Source organism: Stegostoma tigrinum, chromosome 38 (assembly GCF_030684315.1).
Source record: "Stegostoma tigrinum isolate sSteTig4 chromosome 38, sSteTig4.hap1, whole genome shotgun sequence".
NCBI classification, from domain to species: Eukaryota; Metazoa; Chordata; class Chondrichthyes; order Orectolobiformes; family Stegostomatidae; genus Stegostoma; species Stegostoma tigrinum.
The window spans coordinates 10,043,019-10,063,067 of record NC_081391.1 but is presented as its reverse complement, the minus strand read 5'-3'; the positions used below and the strand labels follow the sequence as shown (position 1 = coordinate 10,063,067).

Here is a 20,049-nt window from a genome sequence, read left to right as displayed (position 1 = left end):
TTCTTTATGTGGGACAATCGAGAATGAGGAGTCATAGTTTTAAGAGAGATTTAAAACAGAAATGAGGAGAAATTACTTCTATTAAAGAGTCGTGAATCTGTGGAAATTCCCTCCCCTAGAGTGCGGCGGATGCTGAGATATTGAGTAAATTTAAGGAGGAGATAGATTTTTAATTAGTAATGGGTCGATGGGTTTTGGAGCGGGCGGGAAAGTGGAGTGGAGGGCGAGATGAGCCGTGATCGTACCAAATGGCAGAGCAGGCTCGAAGGGCTGAATGGCCTGCTCCTGCTCCTAGCTCTCAAAAAATAAACTTCCAAAAGGGAATCTAGTAAGCAACCGAAACAGAAACGATTGCAGGGTTATTGGACAAGAGGAGGGTGGTGGGTCGCTGTTGGATGGTGCTGTCAAAGATGGGCCAAATGGCCTCTCCGCGGGAAGAGGTTGTACATACCTGGCTGCACCATACTGAAGTCTGATGCAGGTGGAGCCTGGAGTAGACAGTCCATCAAAGCTTTGGCCAACTCTGTAGGCATGATGATAACCGGCCTTTTTTGGTGGACAGTGATTGGCTGAACCAGGCTGTATGGCAGGATCTTTTCATCCTTATCTGGAATGCAAGCGGATATCACTAATTTCAAAGGAATACAAGCTCCCCTTCCCCAAAACATCTGCAGGGCTCATGGGCAATGCCCACTTTTGGATTTAAACAATCCATGGATAAGCATATGGATGATGATGGGATAGTGTAGGAGAAGGGGCTTAGATTAGTTCACAGGTCGGTGTAACATCAAGGGCCGAAGGGCCTGTTCTGCGCTGTATTGTTCTATGTTCTATGTTAAACACTGTCCCTCGCGCCTACAGCTTTCCTTCAGGAACTCCACTGCTTATCTGTGGACTCAAAGTAATCTCTGGTTCGTTTTCTTCCAGCTACAAAGGTCACGCTGCATTTTTGTCTGTTGAGCAGTTTTGGGGAAATCGGCAATTTGCCCTGACTCCCAGTTTCTGCACTGGTGCTGCTTATCACAGAGAAGTCACCCAGGACAGGGGTCAAATGCCGCTGACCAACTTTCAAAATTTCCGCTGTCAAATTTTAATACCTGAGACCTCCGTGGACTGAAATGCTTCTTGAAAAGGATGAAGTATGGGCCTAACAAAGTAATCACTGAAGTTTGAGGCAAGTTCATGAAACCAACATGGAATAAACAAACCATCCGAACTGAAATAATCACTTTGTCTAAAAGGCATTGGCTGTCCCACACTTTAAGAAATTTGCATCTCCTGTTTGAACTCATATTTCAATGAGGAATTTCACATATCCACTGGGAAAGACAATGGAGCCAGATTCCAGAATACACAAGTGAGCCATATTTCAGTAAAGAGTGAGAAATAAAATGGATCTCAGCAGTGGGACGGCTAATCCTAGAAACATTTCCTAACAGAGGACGCAAGGATTCTGTGCACTTTGCTACAACTAAAGACACAAACGATCTACTAAACACAGAGGAATTGTTCATTAGGGATAGTAGGAGCTGCCGATACTGGAGAATCTGAGATAACAAGGTGTAGAGCTGGAGGAACACAGCAGGCCAAGCAGCATCAGAGGAGCAGGAAAGCTGACATTTCGGGTCTGGACACTACTTCAGAAATTGTTCATTAGACTTGACTCACTTTCATGCCAGGATCTGAGAGATGGGTTACTGGCACTGGGCAGATACTGGGGGAGACTGGCAGGCACAATCCTCACTCGATCAGAGCACACCTTCTTCACTTTGACATTGTTCTTCATAAACTTGAGAAAACGCAAAAGAAGAAAGCAGTGGAACAGTGAGGAGAGAATTCTCACATCTCATCATCAGCACATCTAAACTTACAATCAGGAAGTAAGTTGGTTAATGATTTTAAAATTCACTGGGTGATGGGAATCGAGAAGTCACATTGAGGTTGTACAGGACATTGGTGAGGCCTCTTCTGCAACACTGTATCCAGTTGCAGTCGCCCAGTTATAGGAAGGATATTATTAAACCAGAGAGGGTTCAAAAGAGATTTACCAGGATGTTGCCAGGTATGGAAAGTTTGAGTTATAAAGAAAGCTTGGATAGGCTGGGACTATTTTTTTTACTGAAGCTTAGGAGGCTGAGAGGCATAGAAGTTTATAAAATAATCAGGAGGATAGATAGAGTTAATGGTAGTTGTTCTTTCTCCAAGTTGGGGTTTTCAAGACTAGGAGGCACATTTTTCAGGGGAGATGAGAGAGATTTAAGAAAAAGGCATGACAGGCAACTATTTTACACAGAAGGTGGCTCGTGTGCACAATGAGCCTCTAAAGGAAGTGGTGGATGAGGGTGCAATTACGACGTTTAAAAGACATTTGGATAAGTACATGAATAGGAAAGGTTTGGAGGGATATGGGCCAGGAGCCAGCAGGTGGGACTAGTTTAGTTTGGGATTATGGTTGGCATGGACTGGTTGGGCCGAAGGGTCTGTTTCCATGCTGATTGGAGTGGGGCTGACTGGATTCCTTTGCCTGGATCAAAAGACCTCTTTCTTTGCCCAATGATTCTGAGCTTTCAATATTAGTTATTATTATTGCCCTGAGAGGTAACATTATCTCATCAAATAAGGTCCATTAGCTACATTACTTGATACATAAATACAACTGCTGGCGTAATCCAAGTACAATAAATAGAGTTGTTAACTCCATACCTTTTTCTCCCTCTCTTTCTCCCGAACATTGGCGGTCAGCGCGTAGATTTTAAGCAGGAGGAGCTGGTAAGCTCTGAAAGAGATACACCATTGAAGGCAACTTTGTCTCATGATAATCAAGATTATTTTTCTTCTTTATTTATTCACGGGATGAGGATGCCGCTGACCAGGCAGCATTTATTGCCCATCTCGAATTGCCCAGAGAGCAGTTATGAGTCAACTACATTGCTGTGGGTCTGGAGTCACATGTAGGGCCAGACCAGGTAAGGATGGCAGTTTCCCTCCCTAAAAGGGCATTAGTGAACCAGATGGGTTTTTCTTGACAAAAGATAATGGATTCATTGTCATCCTTAGATTCTTACTTCCAGATATTTTTATTTACTTCTGCCGCGGCACGATTCGAACCTGCGTCCCCAGAACGTTATCTGGGTCTCTGATTAACAGTCCAGTGATAATACCATGAGGCCATTGCCTCCCCCTGCCTTGTACTTTTCCCTCTCCCTCCGCTTTAAGAATCCTTTATCACATGGGAGATTTATCAGTAATCTTCCAGGAGATAAGTGGTGTCCTCAGAAGAACATTGGACCTGGTGCAGGACATTCAGCCCCTTGAGCCTGTTCCACCATTCAATGAGATCATGGCAGATCTATGGCCTAACTCCACGTACCTGCCCTCAGCCCATATCCCTTAACACCTCTGCTGAACAAAACCTTATCTGTCTCAGATTTCAAACTAACAACTGATCCAGCATCCACTGCTGATTGTGGAAGAGATTTCTAAACTTATATCACACTCCGTGTGTGCAGAAGCGCTTCCTAACGTTTCTCCTGAAAGGTCTGTCCCTAATTCTCAAGCTATGGCTTTGCCGGGCATCCAGTCAAAATGACCTACCTAGCCCACTGCCAGATTGAGGTTGGCTAGTTACTCAGCAGGTCTGGCAGCGTCTGAGAAGAGAAAAACATTTGAGTCCAGTGACACTTCATCAGAACTGTTTGGAAGAAGCGTCATACCAGATTTGAAATGTTACTTCTGCACGTGGTCTCCTCAGATGCTGCCAGGCCTGCGTAATTTCGCTAGCGTTTTCTCTGCACTCTTGCAGCATCTGCAATGTTTTGCCTTTATTTATCTGCCCTCGCCTTTCCCGATGCAACGTGGTTGTATTTACTGAGTAGCCCGTACTCTACCTGCTGTAGCTGGGGATGGTTCCACGTTCCAGGTCCTTCTTGGTAAACGGGTCAACTCGAGCACAAAGCCACTCGTATTTGGTGTGTTGGCCAGTATCCAGGATGTGCAAGATCTCATCACACTTCACCTGCAGCGAGCAGTTATCCACATGGCCAAGGATGTTCAAATTGACCCGGATGTAGAACGAGCCATCTTCTTCCAAGACTTGCTCCATCCTCCTACAACCTGGAAGGCCGAACCAGTGTGGGAGAAGAGTTACTGCATAGTGCATGACCATGACAAAACATGGAATGCAGTGGGAGGGGTAGACTAGCTGGGTGGCACGATGGCTCAGTGGTTAGCACTGCTGCCTCACAGTGCCAGGGACCCGGGTTCGATTCCACCCTCAAGCGACCGTCTGTGTGGAGTTTGCACATTCTCCCCAGGTCTGTGTGGGTTTCCTCCGGGTGCTCTGGTTTCCTCCCACAGTCCACAGATGTGCAGGTTAAGGTGGATTGGCCATGGGGAAATTGCCCGTAATATCCAGGGATGTGCTGGCTAGATGGGTTAGCCATGGGAATTGTAGGGAACTGAGTGGGATGTTTTTGGAGGGTTGGTGTGGACTCGATGGGCCGAATGGTCTGCTTCCATACTGTAAGGGTTCATTTTAAAAAAAGTGGCTTTACCTGGGCACTATGTGCAATTGACCCACAGCCAATCCACCTAGTCTAAACAGAGCAGGAAACACACACAGATATGATCTGTGGGAGGAAACCCACACGGGGAGAATGTGCAAACTCCACACAGACAGTCACCTGAGAGTGGGATTGAACCCAGGTCCCCGCGGTTGTGAGGCTGCAGTGCTAACCACGAAGGCATCCCGACTGAAGGCCCCTCCATGTCTCTCTCATTCAATGCTGAAACTCATCGGGATTAACCAAACGGAATTTGCAACAATCTGAAAAGGCAAGTATGAACCTGCCAAAAACAACCCTGATGGCATCATCCAATGAAGACCACAACAGTGATAGTGGGAACTGCAGATGCTGGAGAATCCAAGATAACAAAGTGTTGGAGCTGGATGAACACAGCAGGCCAAGCAGCATCTCAGGAGCACAAAAGCTGATATTTCAGGCCTAGACCCTTCATCAGAGACCCTTCATCTCTGAAGAAGGGTGTAGGCCTGAAACGTCAGCTTTTGTGCTCCTGAGATGCTGCTTGGCCTGCTGTGTTCATCCAGCTCCACACTTTGTTATCTAAGACCACAACAGTACCTGCTCTTCAAGATAGACTCAGAGACTGACCCACATTTCTTTTATTTACTCTGATGTTTTTTGGACTCACCATCTTTTCTAACCTGCATTTCACCTGTATCGTGCTGTTCTCCCTCCGCCCACCTTCTTTAGAGCAGAGGGCTGTTTAACTACACCCAAGGCTGACACAGACAGAGTTTTAATCAGGAAGGGAATCAAGAGTTAGAAGACCATAAGGCAAAGAAGGAGAAATTAGGCCATTCAGCCCATCGAGTCTGCTCCACCTTTCAATCATAGCTGATAAGTTTCTCAACCTCCATATTCCCACTTTCTCCTGGTAAACTTTGATCCCCTTAACAATCAAGAAAATGGAATAAAGCTACGGAGAAAAGGCAGAAAAATGGAGTGGAGGATTATCAGATCAGCCAAAATCACCTTTAACGGCAGAGCAGACTTGATGGACTGAATAGCCTACTTCTACTCCGATGGCCTTATGTTAATTTAAGGAAGTCCAGTGAAATTGACCCTTTTAAAAACATCAGTTCATTTGAGACTGGGTTTAGTAACTAATCTTTTTACAAGCGACCAAGGGAATGGGTCAATGGGTCAAGGGGACCTGACGAATCCTTTTCACCTGGGAGTTGAAAGATTTAACGGGCTCACATCTGAAATCAGATAGGATCTAGGGTTAGGGTTAGATTGGGGACTGTTATGTGTGGTCCAATTGTCACAACACTGAGGAAAAGAGGTGACCGACTGCCCACTACTGAAGAGGCCTCACAGTGCAAATCGTAGAATTCACAGTGTGGGAGCAGGCCATTCAGCCCATTGAGAACACATTATCCCTGTGAAGAGCATCCCAGCCAGACCTACCCCATCCCTATATCTCCCATGGCTAACCCACCCAAACTGCACACTACAGGGCAATTTAGCACAGCCTAACCTGCCCATCTTTGGACAATGTGAGGAAACCAGAGGAAATTCACACAGAGAGACCACGCAAACCCCACACAGACAGTCACCCAAGGCTGGGATTGAGCCCGTGTCCCTGATGCTGTGAGGCTGCAGTGCTAACCACTGGGCCACCCCAGCTTGGATTTGTACAGCACCTTTCAACATTGAAACAGTTCTATAATTACGGCAGAAATTAACACAGAGCTACATTAGGATTTTGCCGTAGATTTTGGGCTAAGGAGGGTCTTTAAAGGGAGTGAGTGAGTTGGAGAAATGGAAATGCTTAAGGATGGAATTACAAAATTTGGTGAACCAGCTGCTGAAGGGACGGCCACTAGAGCAGGAAGGATGTACAGTGGCTGGATCTCCGAAAGCTTTCTTCAAGGCATCCTGAGAATTATGTTTTCAACAGCGCGGAGTCTAAACCAGGAATGTTCTCCTTCCATACCACACAAGCCTGTTAGACACTACGGCCAGCCGCACACCTACCACACTCCGAGCTGTCCATTTATCTGTTCTCACTCACCTTCTTCGTTCTGCTGGTTTCCGAGGGGATCTGCCGCACAGCTCTTCCTGACGTTCCACTGCATGCCCTTCCTGGTACAGTTGCGCCGTGATATTCTGTGCCTTGTCTCGTCTTCCAGCTGGGAAAAAGATTCAAATGCGCTTGAGGATTGACACTGGGGTGGACTAAGTCAGAAGTCACATGACACCAGGTTACAGCAGACACTTCACTTGTCGAAGGAGCAGCGCTCCAAAAGCTTGTGATTTCAAACAGACTGCTGGACTATAACCAGGTGCTGTGTGACTTCTGACCTTCAGGATTGAGTCGGTTCAGGGGTCGGAAGTTTAACCTTTCACCTCTGGGCTTCAATGCAGCCCAATCTGATTGGTTGATTTTTTTCTTCCCCCTTCTGTCAACACAACACGGCCCAATGGAAGAGGTTGGAAGCGACTATAACAGGGGAGGGATTGGTCTTTGATGATGTTTGCAGCCTTTCTGTAGCAACGAGAAATGTAAATGGATGGATGGATGGTTGGCTTGTGTGATGGTCCGGGCTGCTTTCACAACTCTCTGTAGTTTCTTACAGATCTGAGCAGAGCAGTTATCGTACCAAGCCGAGATGCATCCAGATAGAATACTTTCTGTGGTGCATCTGTAAAAGCTGGTAAGGGTCCTTATGGACATGCTGAATTTCCATAGCCTCCTGTGGAAGAAGAGGCGCTGTGTGCCTTCTTGGCCATTACATCAATGTTGTTAACATGGATTTCCCATTATTGTGCAGCATTCAAATCACTGCCCACTCACTGAACCTATCTATATCCCTTCGCAGGTCTCCTTATGTCCTCTTCACTTTCTTCTGCAACATTCAGTCCACTTTGCTGCTATGCATTTGGTCGTTTCAACCACATTATTGATGAAAATTGTGAAAATGGAGGTTCCCAACGCTGATCCCCATGGTACACCACTCGCCACTATAGAAGCTGTCAGCACCGAAAGAGACCCTTCAGCCTATCTAGCCCAGGCTGGTCTTCAAGCACTTACCCCCTTAAATCTCATCTTCTGCAATCATGTTTTTAAGAGGATTGCACAAAAATTAATGTGACCATTTATACCCACCCACTGCTGCCTATTAGCCAACCAATTCTCTCTCCATCCCCAACACGAGTTCTTGTTTTATATGGCAACCTATGGTGTGGTACCCAGTGGAACACCTTCCAGAAATCTAGGTACAGTAATATTTTACCTGAGAGGCTCGTTAGGGCCATATGAGTTACTGACATCATTCTCTAAAAGGGTGAACCAGACACTCTACCATCCTCTGAGAAAAAGAACAGGAAATGAAATCACCAATGCAGGAAATGACATCACCAACCCAAGGAAACCTAAACAGATAAATAGAAAGTAGGACATAACACCAGCGCTTCATTGGAGGCTCACTGATGATGTTACCTAGAATGGTGTCAAAACGTCTGAAAACTAACCTTCCAGCTCAGCGAGCAAACTTACATCCTGAACCTCAACCTGAGCTACAAATCTTCTCAAAACTCCCTAGTGAACCAGTTTTTTATGACCATACAGACATAGAAATGATTCGGCAGAGAAGGCAGGGGGTACATTTGGTCCATCTTGTCTATACTTACCCAAAGACACCCGGATGCCCTTTCTAACCCCATTTTGCGGCCCATAGCCCTGCAGCTTTCAGCACTTAAGGTGCAGATCAGGCAGACACCCGCCAGCCCCTGTGTAAAAAAGGTCTTCCCTTGTATCCCCTCTATCCTTCTGTCATTTCTCTGCGATCCCTGAGTTGTGAATGCTCCACCAAGGGAAACAGGTTCCTCCTGCCTACATGCTCTCTCTCTCTCTCTCTACTCCTCACAATTTTGTATACCTCAATCATGTCGCACCTCAGCTTTCTCTAATCCAAGGAAAACCTCTCCAACCTCTCCTCCTGCTTACAATTGTCCAGACAACTAGCACCGGTTACCTGGTTGCTATTTTCATGTGGCATTTTTACTGAAATTAGAATCCGCTACGGCGGGATTCAAACCCCTGTCCCCAGAGCATTAGCACAGGTGTAAACAACCATGCCAATGACATAACACCATGCCACTGACTCCCCAATTCTCACAATGCTACAGCCACAATACTTCAGAAGTGGTTTGTTGGCTATAAAAGCAAGTTTTTGCAAACCATTCAACGCATCAAAGCGCTTTCACAGCCAACAAAATACTTCTTTGGCATCAACCTTGCCTTTGATTCAAGACTTAGAGTGAAAAATGGATCTAGAACCTGGTTAGAGGCAAAAGAAACTGCGGATGTTGGAATTCAAGGTAGGCCAACAGGAGGCTGGAGGAACACAGTAAGCCAGGAAGCATCTGCAGGAAAGGAGCAGTCAACATTTCGGGCATTCCCCTTCTTCAGGGCTGTGCTGAAGAAGAGTAATACCCAAAACATTGACTGCACCTCTCCTCTAGATGCTGCCTGGCCTGCTGCGTTCTTCCAGCCTCCTGTTGGCCTACCTTGAATCTAGAACCTCCTAACCCAGAAGCACGAGTGTTAAAAACAGAGGCATGGCTGACTTATTCTAAAGCATTACTGAAATATTCATTGCGTACAGCATTTTCATCCTATGTCTATTCTCCGACACTATTATTTAGATGGACTTTGTGGATTCATGTATCCATTTTGATCGGGGCCCTTCAGTCAAAAACCCTGAGATGTCACAGTGCATTTGGACCCCTCACTGATGCATCTTGATTTGAAAGATCTAAGAAGGGCAGCAGGGTTCGAGATAACCGGTGCACAGAGGAACAATCCGTAACGGAAAGGCAGGTCAGCCTGGTGGGACCAGATTCCGACATACCCGCATTATACCTGATCCCACAGTCCTACCTTATCCAGCTCGGAGCTCTCCTGGGTGAAAGTAGCAGATTCATTGGGCTCAGGGGTGAAGGCATCATCACAGCCATGTTTGATGCTGTTGATGGTGTTGGTGAGATCAGGCATTGATAGGGAGAGAGTATGCGTCCTGTGGCAACAAGAACAATTTGCATTTCTATAGCACCTTCAGCAAAGGAGAAACATTCATTGGCATTTCACAGGGGAATGGAAAGCTTGGGAATTTGAGACTATTTGAGACTAACACACACAAACACACACGCGCACGCACGCACCATCTCGTACATGGTAACATACATGCATACACACACACATATAAGCACACACAAATGTGCACACGCACACATACACACATGGACACTCACAGATGCACACACAGGCAGAGACACATGCACACACACACCCATGCGCAAACACACACAGAATATAAACCTACAGGGGCTATGGGGAGTGGACCGGATGGGATTGCTCTGCATGGATGTAGTGGGCCAAATGGCCTCCCTTTGTGCCTTAAATGACTCTGTAACATGCTGGTTTTGTTCAGTTTGCCGCTGAACAAGTTAGCTTTAGGGCAGCCCTTGAGTCTTGGTTGGTGGAAGCTCTGTTTGGTGTTGGCATTTGAAATACAAAGGCAGCCTAGAGCCCGTACTGTGCAGCTGAGGAAACTGATCCCAGAGGCAGGGAGAGAGGGTGAGAGTGAGGGAAGGGCTCCCTTAGAAACCTCAGCTACAGAGGATAGCTGTTGCTGGCATGGGAGAAGACTTGCTCCCCAGCCCAGCTGAGCACGGAAGGGAACTACAGAATGATATGCTGCACGGGAAGTGTTTGGAATGGGAATTGTTGAAGTATTGCTCCTCAGTAGGCAGTCTGGAAACTTCCTGGCCTTGATCATCAGGCTAAGGAACCAGGTCCGACAAACTCCCCCTGCATTGTGTTGCTCTCCAGTGACGTCTACTGGATGTTGCTGGAGGATAGTGGTGAGGCACAATTGTGAAGCCCCAACTAGCTGAACAGCGTGCCAACAACAACATGGATTTATAAGGCCCTCATGTGATGATAGGTGGTAAAGTAAGTGATTCCAGCTGAACCTTGAGATATTTCACATAATGAGAGTCAGAACACTCAGGAAAAGCAGTAGAGAGTCAAGGATCCTAACAGAGAGAGTAGGAAAAGACCATTTATGTAAGTAAGGTCCTCCCAAGTACCAAAAACAACCAGGGCCGTCGGTAGACTGAGTATTTACAAAGTGCCTTCAATGTTGAAGAAACTCTCAAAGTATGTTAAGAAGAGACAGAGCAAGAGATTTAACTTAACAGAGTATCTCCTGATGACACTCTGGCCTGGGTCTGGTTATCCCTGAATGCCCACAGCACACAGCAGTTGGAGGCTGGAACCCCATCGCAGTCTGCATGACTCACCCAGTGCCCCACTCTCTGATCCCCTCGTCATTTCCCTCACCTCCTTCCTCATCATCGCCCAAACTATCACTATTCACCACCTCGCTATCTGCTCGAATCACTACAGCCCCTTCACCTACTCTCCTCTTCATTCGCCACACCCCTCCCCTTCACCTCCACATTCACAACTCCCCCTCACCTCCCCCTCACCACTCCCCTTCGCCTCCATGTTCACAACTCTCCCTCAGCTCCCTCTTGCCATGTCCCCTCACCGCCCCCATTCACAACTCTCCCTCACCTTCCCCCTCACCACTCCCTCAACCCCCCCATTCACAACTCTCCCTCACCTCCCTCTCGCCATTTCCCCTCACCTCCCCCTCACTATGCACTCTCATCACTCCCCTCACCCTTCCCCCTCACCTCCCCGTCCACGACTGTCACTCACCTCTCCCTCACTGTGCCCCCCTCACCATTCTCTTCACCCCTCCCCCTCAATGCCCCACTCCACTCCGCTCCCTTTCCTCCCTTCCCAATCTCTGTGTTCCCTCATTATCCAGTCACCCTACATTGATTGGAAGGCCAGTGTACTTTAGCTGCTATATTAGTGACTCGAAATGATTTCATACTTTGTCCCTGTGAACACAGTCGAGTTCGGACAACAAACACAGGCCTCCCAAGTTGGAAATATCGCCCGTTAGTAATGGGACTTACTCATGTGGAGAGTGCACCCCCCACCCAGCTATTACATTGGGGACAGGAGGGAGTTGGAGGGGATCAGTGACAGAAAGGCACAGTCAACAGTGAGCCTTGTAAAGATGAACAGTGTTCAAACAAGCAGAGGGTTGAGACAGAAACTTGGTACTGATAATGAGGCCAGGAACACTGGGTAATGTGCAGTGTTTGCCTGAATGTTCTTTTCACTTGATTATTTTTTTCTTTTCAATCATCTGCCCAAAATTCAGAAGCTGAAGGAATCTTCAGGGAAAGAAATTAAAAGCTGAATCACCTCTTATCATTTCTGTTGTCTTGATCACTGACGGCCACACAGCTGGGATCTTCTGACAGCGGGTGAAATCTGGCCCCAAACAAACTGGGAGAGACGGACAGGCTGTGCAAGTGACCTTCATCAGGAAAGGAAGGACTTTGCGTTTATATAGCGCCTTTAATGAAGTAAAACCAGCCCAAGGCATCGTCATGTGTGCTTAAGCTTGTCCAATCACAGATCCTCGTACACTGCTTGATTGCTACGGTATGTCAGCAGAGCTAAATAAGGCAAGTGACTGACTCTTGACACAAAAAGCGAGAATTCAAGATGGAGGGTAGGCACGCTGCTTCTAGCTGTGACCACCTGCGCAATAAAGGTAAAACTAAGCCACCACAGTCCCACTCTCCCATTAGGAAGAGGGACGGACAACTGGTAGAGGGTTTAGCCCAAGGGTCAGCGTGCCTCAGATAAGGAGTCAGGTTGATATTTTTGTGGTAACATTGGGCAATGTAGGAATTGACCCCACGCATATGGCAACACAGTGGTTCACAAGCCAGCTTTCTAACTGAGCTATCCAAACCCCATGTGCCCACTGTGGTACTCTAAAGTTCAGAAGAAGGGTCACTGGACCCCCAAATGTTAACTCTGCTTTCTCTCCACAGATGCTGCCAGACCTGCTGAGTTTCTCCAGCAATTTCTGTTTTTGTTTCTGTAAAGGTCCAAGATGTTTGAAGTCATACAAGTAAATTGGTTGAATCACAGATGTCGTGAAACTTGAAAGGGTTCAGAAAAAAAGATTTGCTAGCATGTTGCTGGGGTCGGAGGGTTTGAGCTATAGGGAAAGGCTGAATGGGCTGGGGCTATTTTCCCTGGAGCATCGGAGGCTGAGGGGGTGACCTTATAAAATCATGAGGGGCATGGATAGGGTGAATAGTCAAGGTCTTTTCCCCAAGGTAGGGGAGTCCAAAACTAGAGGGACATAGGTTTAAGGCAAGAGGGTAAAGATTTACAAGGGACCTAAGGGGCAACTTTTTCACGCAGAGGGTGGTGCATGTATAGAACGTGGTGCCAGAGGAAGTGGTGGAGGTGGGTACAATTACAACATTTAAAAGGCATCTGGATGGGTACATGAATAGGAAGGGTTTACAGGGACATGGGCCAAATGCTGGCAAATGGAACTGGATTAATTTAGAGATAGTAGGAACTGCAGATGCTGCAGAATCTGAGACAGCACAGTGTGGAGCTGGAGGAACACAGCAGGCCAAGCAGTGTCATAGGAGCAGGAAAGCTGACGTTTCGGGTCTGGTCCCTTCTTCAGAAAGATTAAGTTAGGGTATCTGGTTGGTATGGATAAGTTGGACCAAAGGTCAGTTTTGTACATCTGTATGAATCTAAAGGAGAGTGGAGATGACGAGGGTTTGAGGTATTTGAAAATGAGGATGAAACACAATGGTATGGGACTGCTTTGCTGTCTCTGTGCATTAGAGTTCAGTTTGGGACAACCAAGTGTGGAGCTGGATGAACACAGCAAACCAAGCAGCATCTCAGGAGCACAAAAGCTGACGTTTCGGGCCTAGATCCTTCACGTGGTGCTGCTTGGCCTGCTGTGTTCATCCAGCTCCACACTTTGTTATCTCGGATTCTCCAGCATCTGCAGTTCCCATTATCTCTGATACAGAGTTCAGTTTGGTACAGGTCATGTTCTCTTTGTGGAATGCAGGTGCTATACTCTAACCCAGTAGCCGTTGCCTTGAGAAGGTGGTGGAGAGCTGCTTTCTCAATCCACTCCAGCTCAGGTGCTGTGGTATCATCCACAATGCTGTTCACATTCATTCCCAGGTAGGTGTGAAAGTAGGGTCTGAGCTGAAGATGTCTAACCTGATGAAAGGTCGCATCGCTCAAAAGAAGGGAGGATTACGGATGAAAAATAATCTGGAAGGAATTCTTTAAAATGTCCTTTCACTAACTGTGTCTGCCCCACCCCTCGTGTTGACTGTATTTCGAAAGATGGTCCATATTTTCTGTTATTGCATCCATAGCCTTGGTTCACATGTGGTATTTGGCGACAGAAGCTCCCCACTTTAATCTTCATTTTTGATCAAATATCCAGAGTCTGTCTCACATTTATACAAATTGCTGCGTCGCGTTATACCAAATTTACAGCCCAGGAGTAGGCCATTCAGCCCAACCCGTTCACATTTATCCTCAAAGCATTCAGCGCAAAGGACAAGTACCTGGACTGCTGTCCTCATTCTCCGTCGAGCTGCTGAGTGGCCAAGATTCAAACCTGGACGGACAGTAAATAAATGCAGATTGTTACTTGGTTTTCCTTCAGACACTGCGGTGAAGGCTCACGTTTCAAATTCACACATTATCTAAAAGGGGAAAGTGGCGTTACAGTGATGTCACAGGACGAGTAATCCAGGGTCCCAGGTTAACACAGAAACGTAGCCAATGGAAGCAGGAGTAGACCAATCAGCCTGCTTCGACAAGATCATAGCTGATCTTCCAACTCAGTCCCCTGTTCGCACTTTCTCTCCTTTGATCTCTTTAGCCCTAAAACCTAGATCTAACTCCTCCTTGAAAACATTCGATGTTTTGGCCTCAACCACTTTCTGCAGCAGAGAATTCCACAGGCTCCCAACTCTCTGGGAGAAGAAATTTCTCCTCATCTCAGTTCTAAATGGCCTGCTCCTTATCATTAAACTGCACTGCCTGGGCGTGGATTCTCCCACCTCTGGGAACATCCTTTCTGTATCTGCCCTGTCTTGTCCATTTAGAATTTTACAGGGTTTCTATGAAATCACCCTGATTCCTCTAAACTCCAGTGAATAGAGTCTTAACTGATCCAGGTTAATGAATAATTGGGTCAAATCCCACCAAGGTAACTAAATTAACTGGAAGAATCCAGAATTGAAAGCCAGTCTTAGTAACGGTAATCCATGAAACAATTGCCAGTTGTTGCAATCACCAGTCTGGGTCACTAATGTCCTTTAGCGTAGGAAGCTTGCTACGCTTACCCAGTCTGGCCTACACATAACTCCAGACCCACAGCCCTCCAAGATAGCTGTGCAAAACGGCCAGTTCAAAAGGGATGGAAACAAGTGGTGGCTTCGTCAGCAAAACCCATGTCCCCTGAATAAATTCTAAAACAGTGCTAAGGTTGAGACAGCCAATAGGCAAAGGTGGGTCAGAGCACGGCATTTTGTTGGCTCAGGTTTCGGAAGATAAAAGGTGAGGTGAAAGTTTGAGGCGAATGAGGATGACAGGATAAATCTGTAGTGATACAAGATGGAGACGCTGGGAATCTGAAGCTACAAAAATCAACCCCAGGAATTGTTGGAAATCGGGGCCCAGAAGGAGAGAGAAGTTGGTGGCCTGGGTTTATAGTCAGAGCACAGAAGGTGGTTGTACAACCCATCGTGTTGTACCAATCACCAGGATTCCCATGCCCTGCATGCTAATGTGCTTCAAGTAATTATCTAAATACTTCCTAAGTGTCAAGATGGTTGTTGCCTTGACTATCCTTTTAGGCTTACTCAGATATCCCCCTACATCTGGGTAAAACAAATTCTTCCTCAAATCCCCTCTAAACCACCTACTCCTTATCTGAGAGCTGCGTCCCCTGTGGTTATTGGCCACTCAATTAAAAGGAAAGGCTTCTTCCAACCTACCCAGTCCATTATCCACGGAACTTTGTACACCTCCGTCAGGTGTCTCCCACTTCGATCTAAGACCAACAATGCCAGATTTCAGGGAGCAGGGGGTGTTGCGACTGTGGGCTATCTCATTGCCCGCTCTGTGCCAGCGAGGGTTAGTTTGTTTGTGGAAGTCAGTCAGGAACTGTCTCCACGAGCTTCCATCTTCGAGAGCCAATCAGATTGACTGGCAGCTCTTGAGCATTCATTGTGTCACGCGGGAACTCGCTCAGGACCTGGAAGTGGCTCCCACAAGATGGTGGCATGGACTTGGACTGGACAGGCTGGGGAGCGAACAGGACGATGGTCAGTGACTGGGCCTTGAGGCAACATGGGAAGAGGGGTGGCCAGTGGGGCTGGGAGGGTATGTCTGGGGTGGGGGGGGTGCGGAGGGGGTGTACCATCTCGGTGGTACGGGTGTGAGGGAGGAAGTAGGGCATGGAACACACTAAAGGGGAGTTTCCCATCTTTACCTGCCTTCCCATTTTTCCACCAGAGTTGAGTCAAAGCAGTCTGCATGTCTTGCCGGCCTCTGCCCCAAAACTGTGGACTACAACACAGCAAAGGCAGCATACCCATCCGAGTCACAGTGTGTGGAGCTGGAGGAACATCACAGGCCAGGCAGCATCGGAAGAGCAGGAAAGCTGATGTTTCGGGTCGGGACCCTTCTTCAACTTTCCTGCTTCTTCTGATGCTGCCTGGCCCGCTGTGTTCCTCCAGCTCCACACTGTTATATCTGTCTGCAGCATCTGCAGCTCTTGCTATCTCTTAATATCCGAGTTGATTGACTTCTTAATTGCCTCAAATGGCCTGTAATAAGCTCTTCTTTTCAAGAAAGGCTCTCTCCTCTAATACAAGGAACTAATGTCGGATTTATAATCTAAAACTAGCACATCAGGCTCCATTTTCCATCAGTGGTGGAGTCCCTGTGTAAGATTCTGGCCAACATCAGAGAAAAGATTCAAAATCTCCCCTCCCCCCCACCACATCTCAAAACCAGCCCAGCTCGTCCCCACCTCCCTAACCTGTTCTTCCTCCACCTATCCCCTCCTCCCACCTCAAACCGCACCCCCATCTCCGACTACTAACCTCAGCCTGACCCCCTGACCTGTCCGTACTCACTGAACTGACCTATCCCCTCCCTAACTCCCCACTTACGCTCACCTTTACTGGCTCCATCACCACTTCTTTGACCTGTCTCCTCTCCACCTATCTTCTCCTCTATCCATCTTCTATGCGCCTCTCCCTCTCTCCCTATTTATTTCAGAACCCCCTTCCACTCCTCGATTTCTGAAGAAGGGTCTAGGCCTGAAACATCAGCTTTCCTGCTCCTCTGATGCTACTTGGCCTGTGTTCATCCAGCTCTACACTTTGTTATCTCAAATTCTCCAGCATCTGCAGTTCCTACTATCTCAGAGAACAGGACATCGGTTTGGCCACTTTTGAAATACTGTGTTCCATCCTGGTCTCCTTGCTATCGGAAAGATGTTGTTAAACTTGCAAGAGTTCAGAAGAGATTTACAAGGATGTTGCCAGGGCTGGAGGGTTTGGGGAGAGGCTGAATAGACTGGAGCTATTTTCCCTGGAGTGTTTGAGGCTGAGGGGTGACATTATAGAAGTTTATAAAATCATGAGGGGCATGGATAGGGTGAATAGTCAAGGTCTTTTCCCCAGGGTGGTGGAGTCCAAAACTAGAGGGAACAGGTTGAAGCTGAGAGGGATAAGATTTAAAAGGGAACTAAAGGGCAGCTTTTTCACACGGACAGGGTGGTGCGTGTATGGAATGAGCTGCCAGAGGAAGTGGTGGAGGCTGGTACAGTTACAACATTTAAAAGGCATCTGGATAGGTACATGAATAGGAAGGGTTTAGAGGGATAGGGGACAAATGCTGGCAAATGGGGTGAGATTAATTTAGGATATCTGGTCAGCTTGGACAGGTTGGACCGAATGGTTTATCTTTGTGCTGTACAGCTCTACAACTCTCTAATTAACAAAAGGCCATTGACTGGAAACACCAACTCTGTTTCTCTCTCTCCACAGACACTGCCTCATCTGTCTGGTATTCCCAGCAATTTCCATTGTTATTTCAAACTCCCACAAATTTGGTGATTATGCTTCCTCCCACCAATCTCTACTTCCTGTTGAGACTTCATTCCTATCTCCCAAGCAAAGATAGTTTCTCTGTCTTTGCTGCATCAGTTCTAATGGTTCGGCCTTCTATATCAATGCTTCCAGTTTCCTCCTTGGAAAATCTTCTCACATGATGCGATTAGACATGAGTTAGGAAGCATGGACTGGGAGCAGTTGTTCCATGGTAAAGGCACTATAGACATGTGGAGACTGTTTAAGGAACAGTTGTTGTGAGTGATGAGTAAATATGTCCCTCTGAGACAGGCAAGAAGGGGTAAGATAAAGGAACCTTGGATGACGAGAGCAGTGGAGCTTCTCGCCAAAAGGAAGAAGGTAGCTTACATAAGGTGGAGGAAGCTAGGGTCAAGCTCAGCTCTAGAGGATTACAGGCAGGTGAGGAAAGAGCTCAAAAATGGTCTGTGCAGAGCCAGGAGGGGGCACGAGAAAGGCTTGGCAGAACGGATTAGGGAAAACACCAAGGCATTTTACACTTATGTGAGGAATAAGAGAATGATCAAAGAAAGAGTAGGGCCGATCAGGGATAGCATAGGGAACTTGTGTGTGGAGTCTGAGGAGGTAGGGGAAGCCCTAAATGAGTTTTTTGCTTCTGTCTTTACGAAAGAAACGAACTTTGTAGTGAAAGAAACCTTTGAAGAGCAGGTGTGCATGCTGGAATGGATAGAGATCGAGGAAGCTGATGTGCTGAAAATTTTGTCAAACATTAAGATTGACAAGTCGCCAGGCCCGGACCAGATTTGTCCTCGGCTGCTTTGGGAAACGAGAAATGCAATTGCTTCGCCACTTGCGAAGATCTTTGCATCCTCGCTCTCCACTGGAGTCGTACCTGAGGACTGGAGAGAGGCAAACGTAATTCCTCTCTTCAAGAAAGGAAATAGGGAAATCCCCGGCAATTACAGACCAGTAAGTCTCACGTCTGTTGTCTGCAAGGTGTTAGAAAGGATTCTGAGGGATAGGATTTATGACCATCTGGAAGAGCATGGCTTGATCAAATGTAGTCAACACGGCTTTGTGAGGGGCAGGTCATGCCTCACAAGCCTTATCGAGTTCTTTGAGGATGTGACTAGAAAAGTTGATGCGGGTTGAGCTGTGGATGTGGTGTATATGGACTTCAGCAAGGCATTTGATAAGGTTCCCCATGGTAGGCTCATTCAGAAGGTCAGGAGGAATGGGATACAGGGGAACTTAGCTGTCTGGATACAGAATTGGCTGGCCAACAGAAGACAGCGAGTAGTAGTAGAAGGAAAATATTCTGCCTGGAAGTCAGTGGTGAGTGGTGTTCTACAGGGCTCTGTCCTTGGGCCTGTACTGTTTGTAATTTTTATTAATGACTTGGATGAGGGGATTGAAGGATGGGTCAGCAAGTTTGCAGATGACACAAAGGTTGGAGGTGTCGTTGACAGTATAGAGGGCTGTTGTAGGCTGCAGCGGGACATTGACAGGATGCAGAGATGGGCTGAGAGGTGGCAGATGGAGTTCAACCTGGATAAATGCGAGGTGATGCATTTTGGAAGGTCGAATTTGAAAGCTGAGTACAGGATTAAGGATAGGATTCTTGGCAGTGTGGAGGAACAGAGGGATCTTGGTGTGCAGATACACAGATCCCTTAAAATGGCCACCCAAGTGGACAGGGTTGTTAAGAAAGCATATGGTGTTTTGGCTTTCATTAACAGGGGGATTGAGTTTAAGAGTCGTGAGATCTTGTTGCAGCTCTATAAAACCTTGGTTAGACCGCACTTGGAATACTGCGTCCAGTTCTGGTCGCCCTATTATAGCAAAGATGTGGATGCTTTGGAGAGGGTTCAGAGGAGGTTTACAAGGATGCTGCCTGGACTGGAGGGCTTATCTTATGAAGAGAGGTTGACTGAGCTCAGACTTTTTTCATTGGAGAAAAGGAGGAGGAGAGGGGACCTAATTGAGGTATACAAGATAATGAGAGGCATAGATAGAGTTGATAGCCAGAGACTATTTCCCAGGGCAGAAATGGCAAACACGTGGGGTCATAGTTTTAAGCTGGTTGGAGGAAAGTATAGAGGGGATGTCAGAGGCGGGTTCTTTACACAGAGAGTTGTGAGAGCATGGAATGCGTTGCCAGCAGCAGTTGTGGAAGCAAGGTCATTGGGGACATTTAAGAGACTGCTGGACTTGCATATGGTCACAGAAATCTGAGGGTGCATACATGAGGATCAATGGTCGGCACAACATCGTGGACTGAAGGGCCTGTTCTGTGCTGTACTGTTCTATGTTCTATTGTTGCTGGAGTCGCAACAATTCCAACCCAGCTCCCTCACTTCTTCGCATCCATTCCTCTCCCTTCCAGAACCACAATAGGGTTTTCCTGCTG

General features: G+C 47.0%; 1 protein-coding gene across 3 annotated transcripts in view; it reads right to left on the bottom strand.

Annotated features, from left to right (window-relative positions):
* LOC125447303 (caspase recruitment domain-containing protein 11-like) overlaps positions 1 to 20,049 on the bottom strand; it is a 113,295-nt gene that overhangs the window by 16,225 nt on the left and 77,021 nt on the right. For all 3 annotated transcript variants that reach the window (XM_048521612.2, XM_048521614.2, XM_048521613.2), the window contains 8 exons: positions 14,094 to 14,146; positions 11,881 to 11,995; positions 9,472 to 9,607; positions 6,601 to 6,718; positions 3,888 to 4,113; positions 2,704 to 2,776; positions 1,669 to 1,789; positions 452 to 607 (listed from right to left, as the gene is read on the bottom strand). In XM_048521612.2, the coding sequence (XP_048377569.2) occupies positions 452 to 607; positions 1,669 to 1,789; positions 2,704 to 2,776; positions 3,888 to 4,113; positions 6,601 to 6,718; positions 9,472 to 9,607; positions 11,881 to 11,995; positions 14,094 to 14,146 (998 nt within the window). The remainder of the gene's footprint in view (positions 1 to 451; positions 608 to 1,668; positions 1,790 to 2,703; positions 2,777 to 3,887; positions 4,114 to 6,600; positions 6,719 to 9,471; positions 9,608 to 11,880; positions 11,996 to 14,093; positions 14,147 to 20,049) is intronic.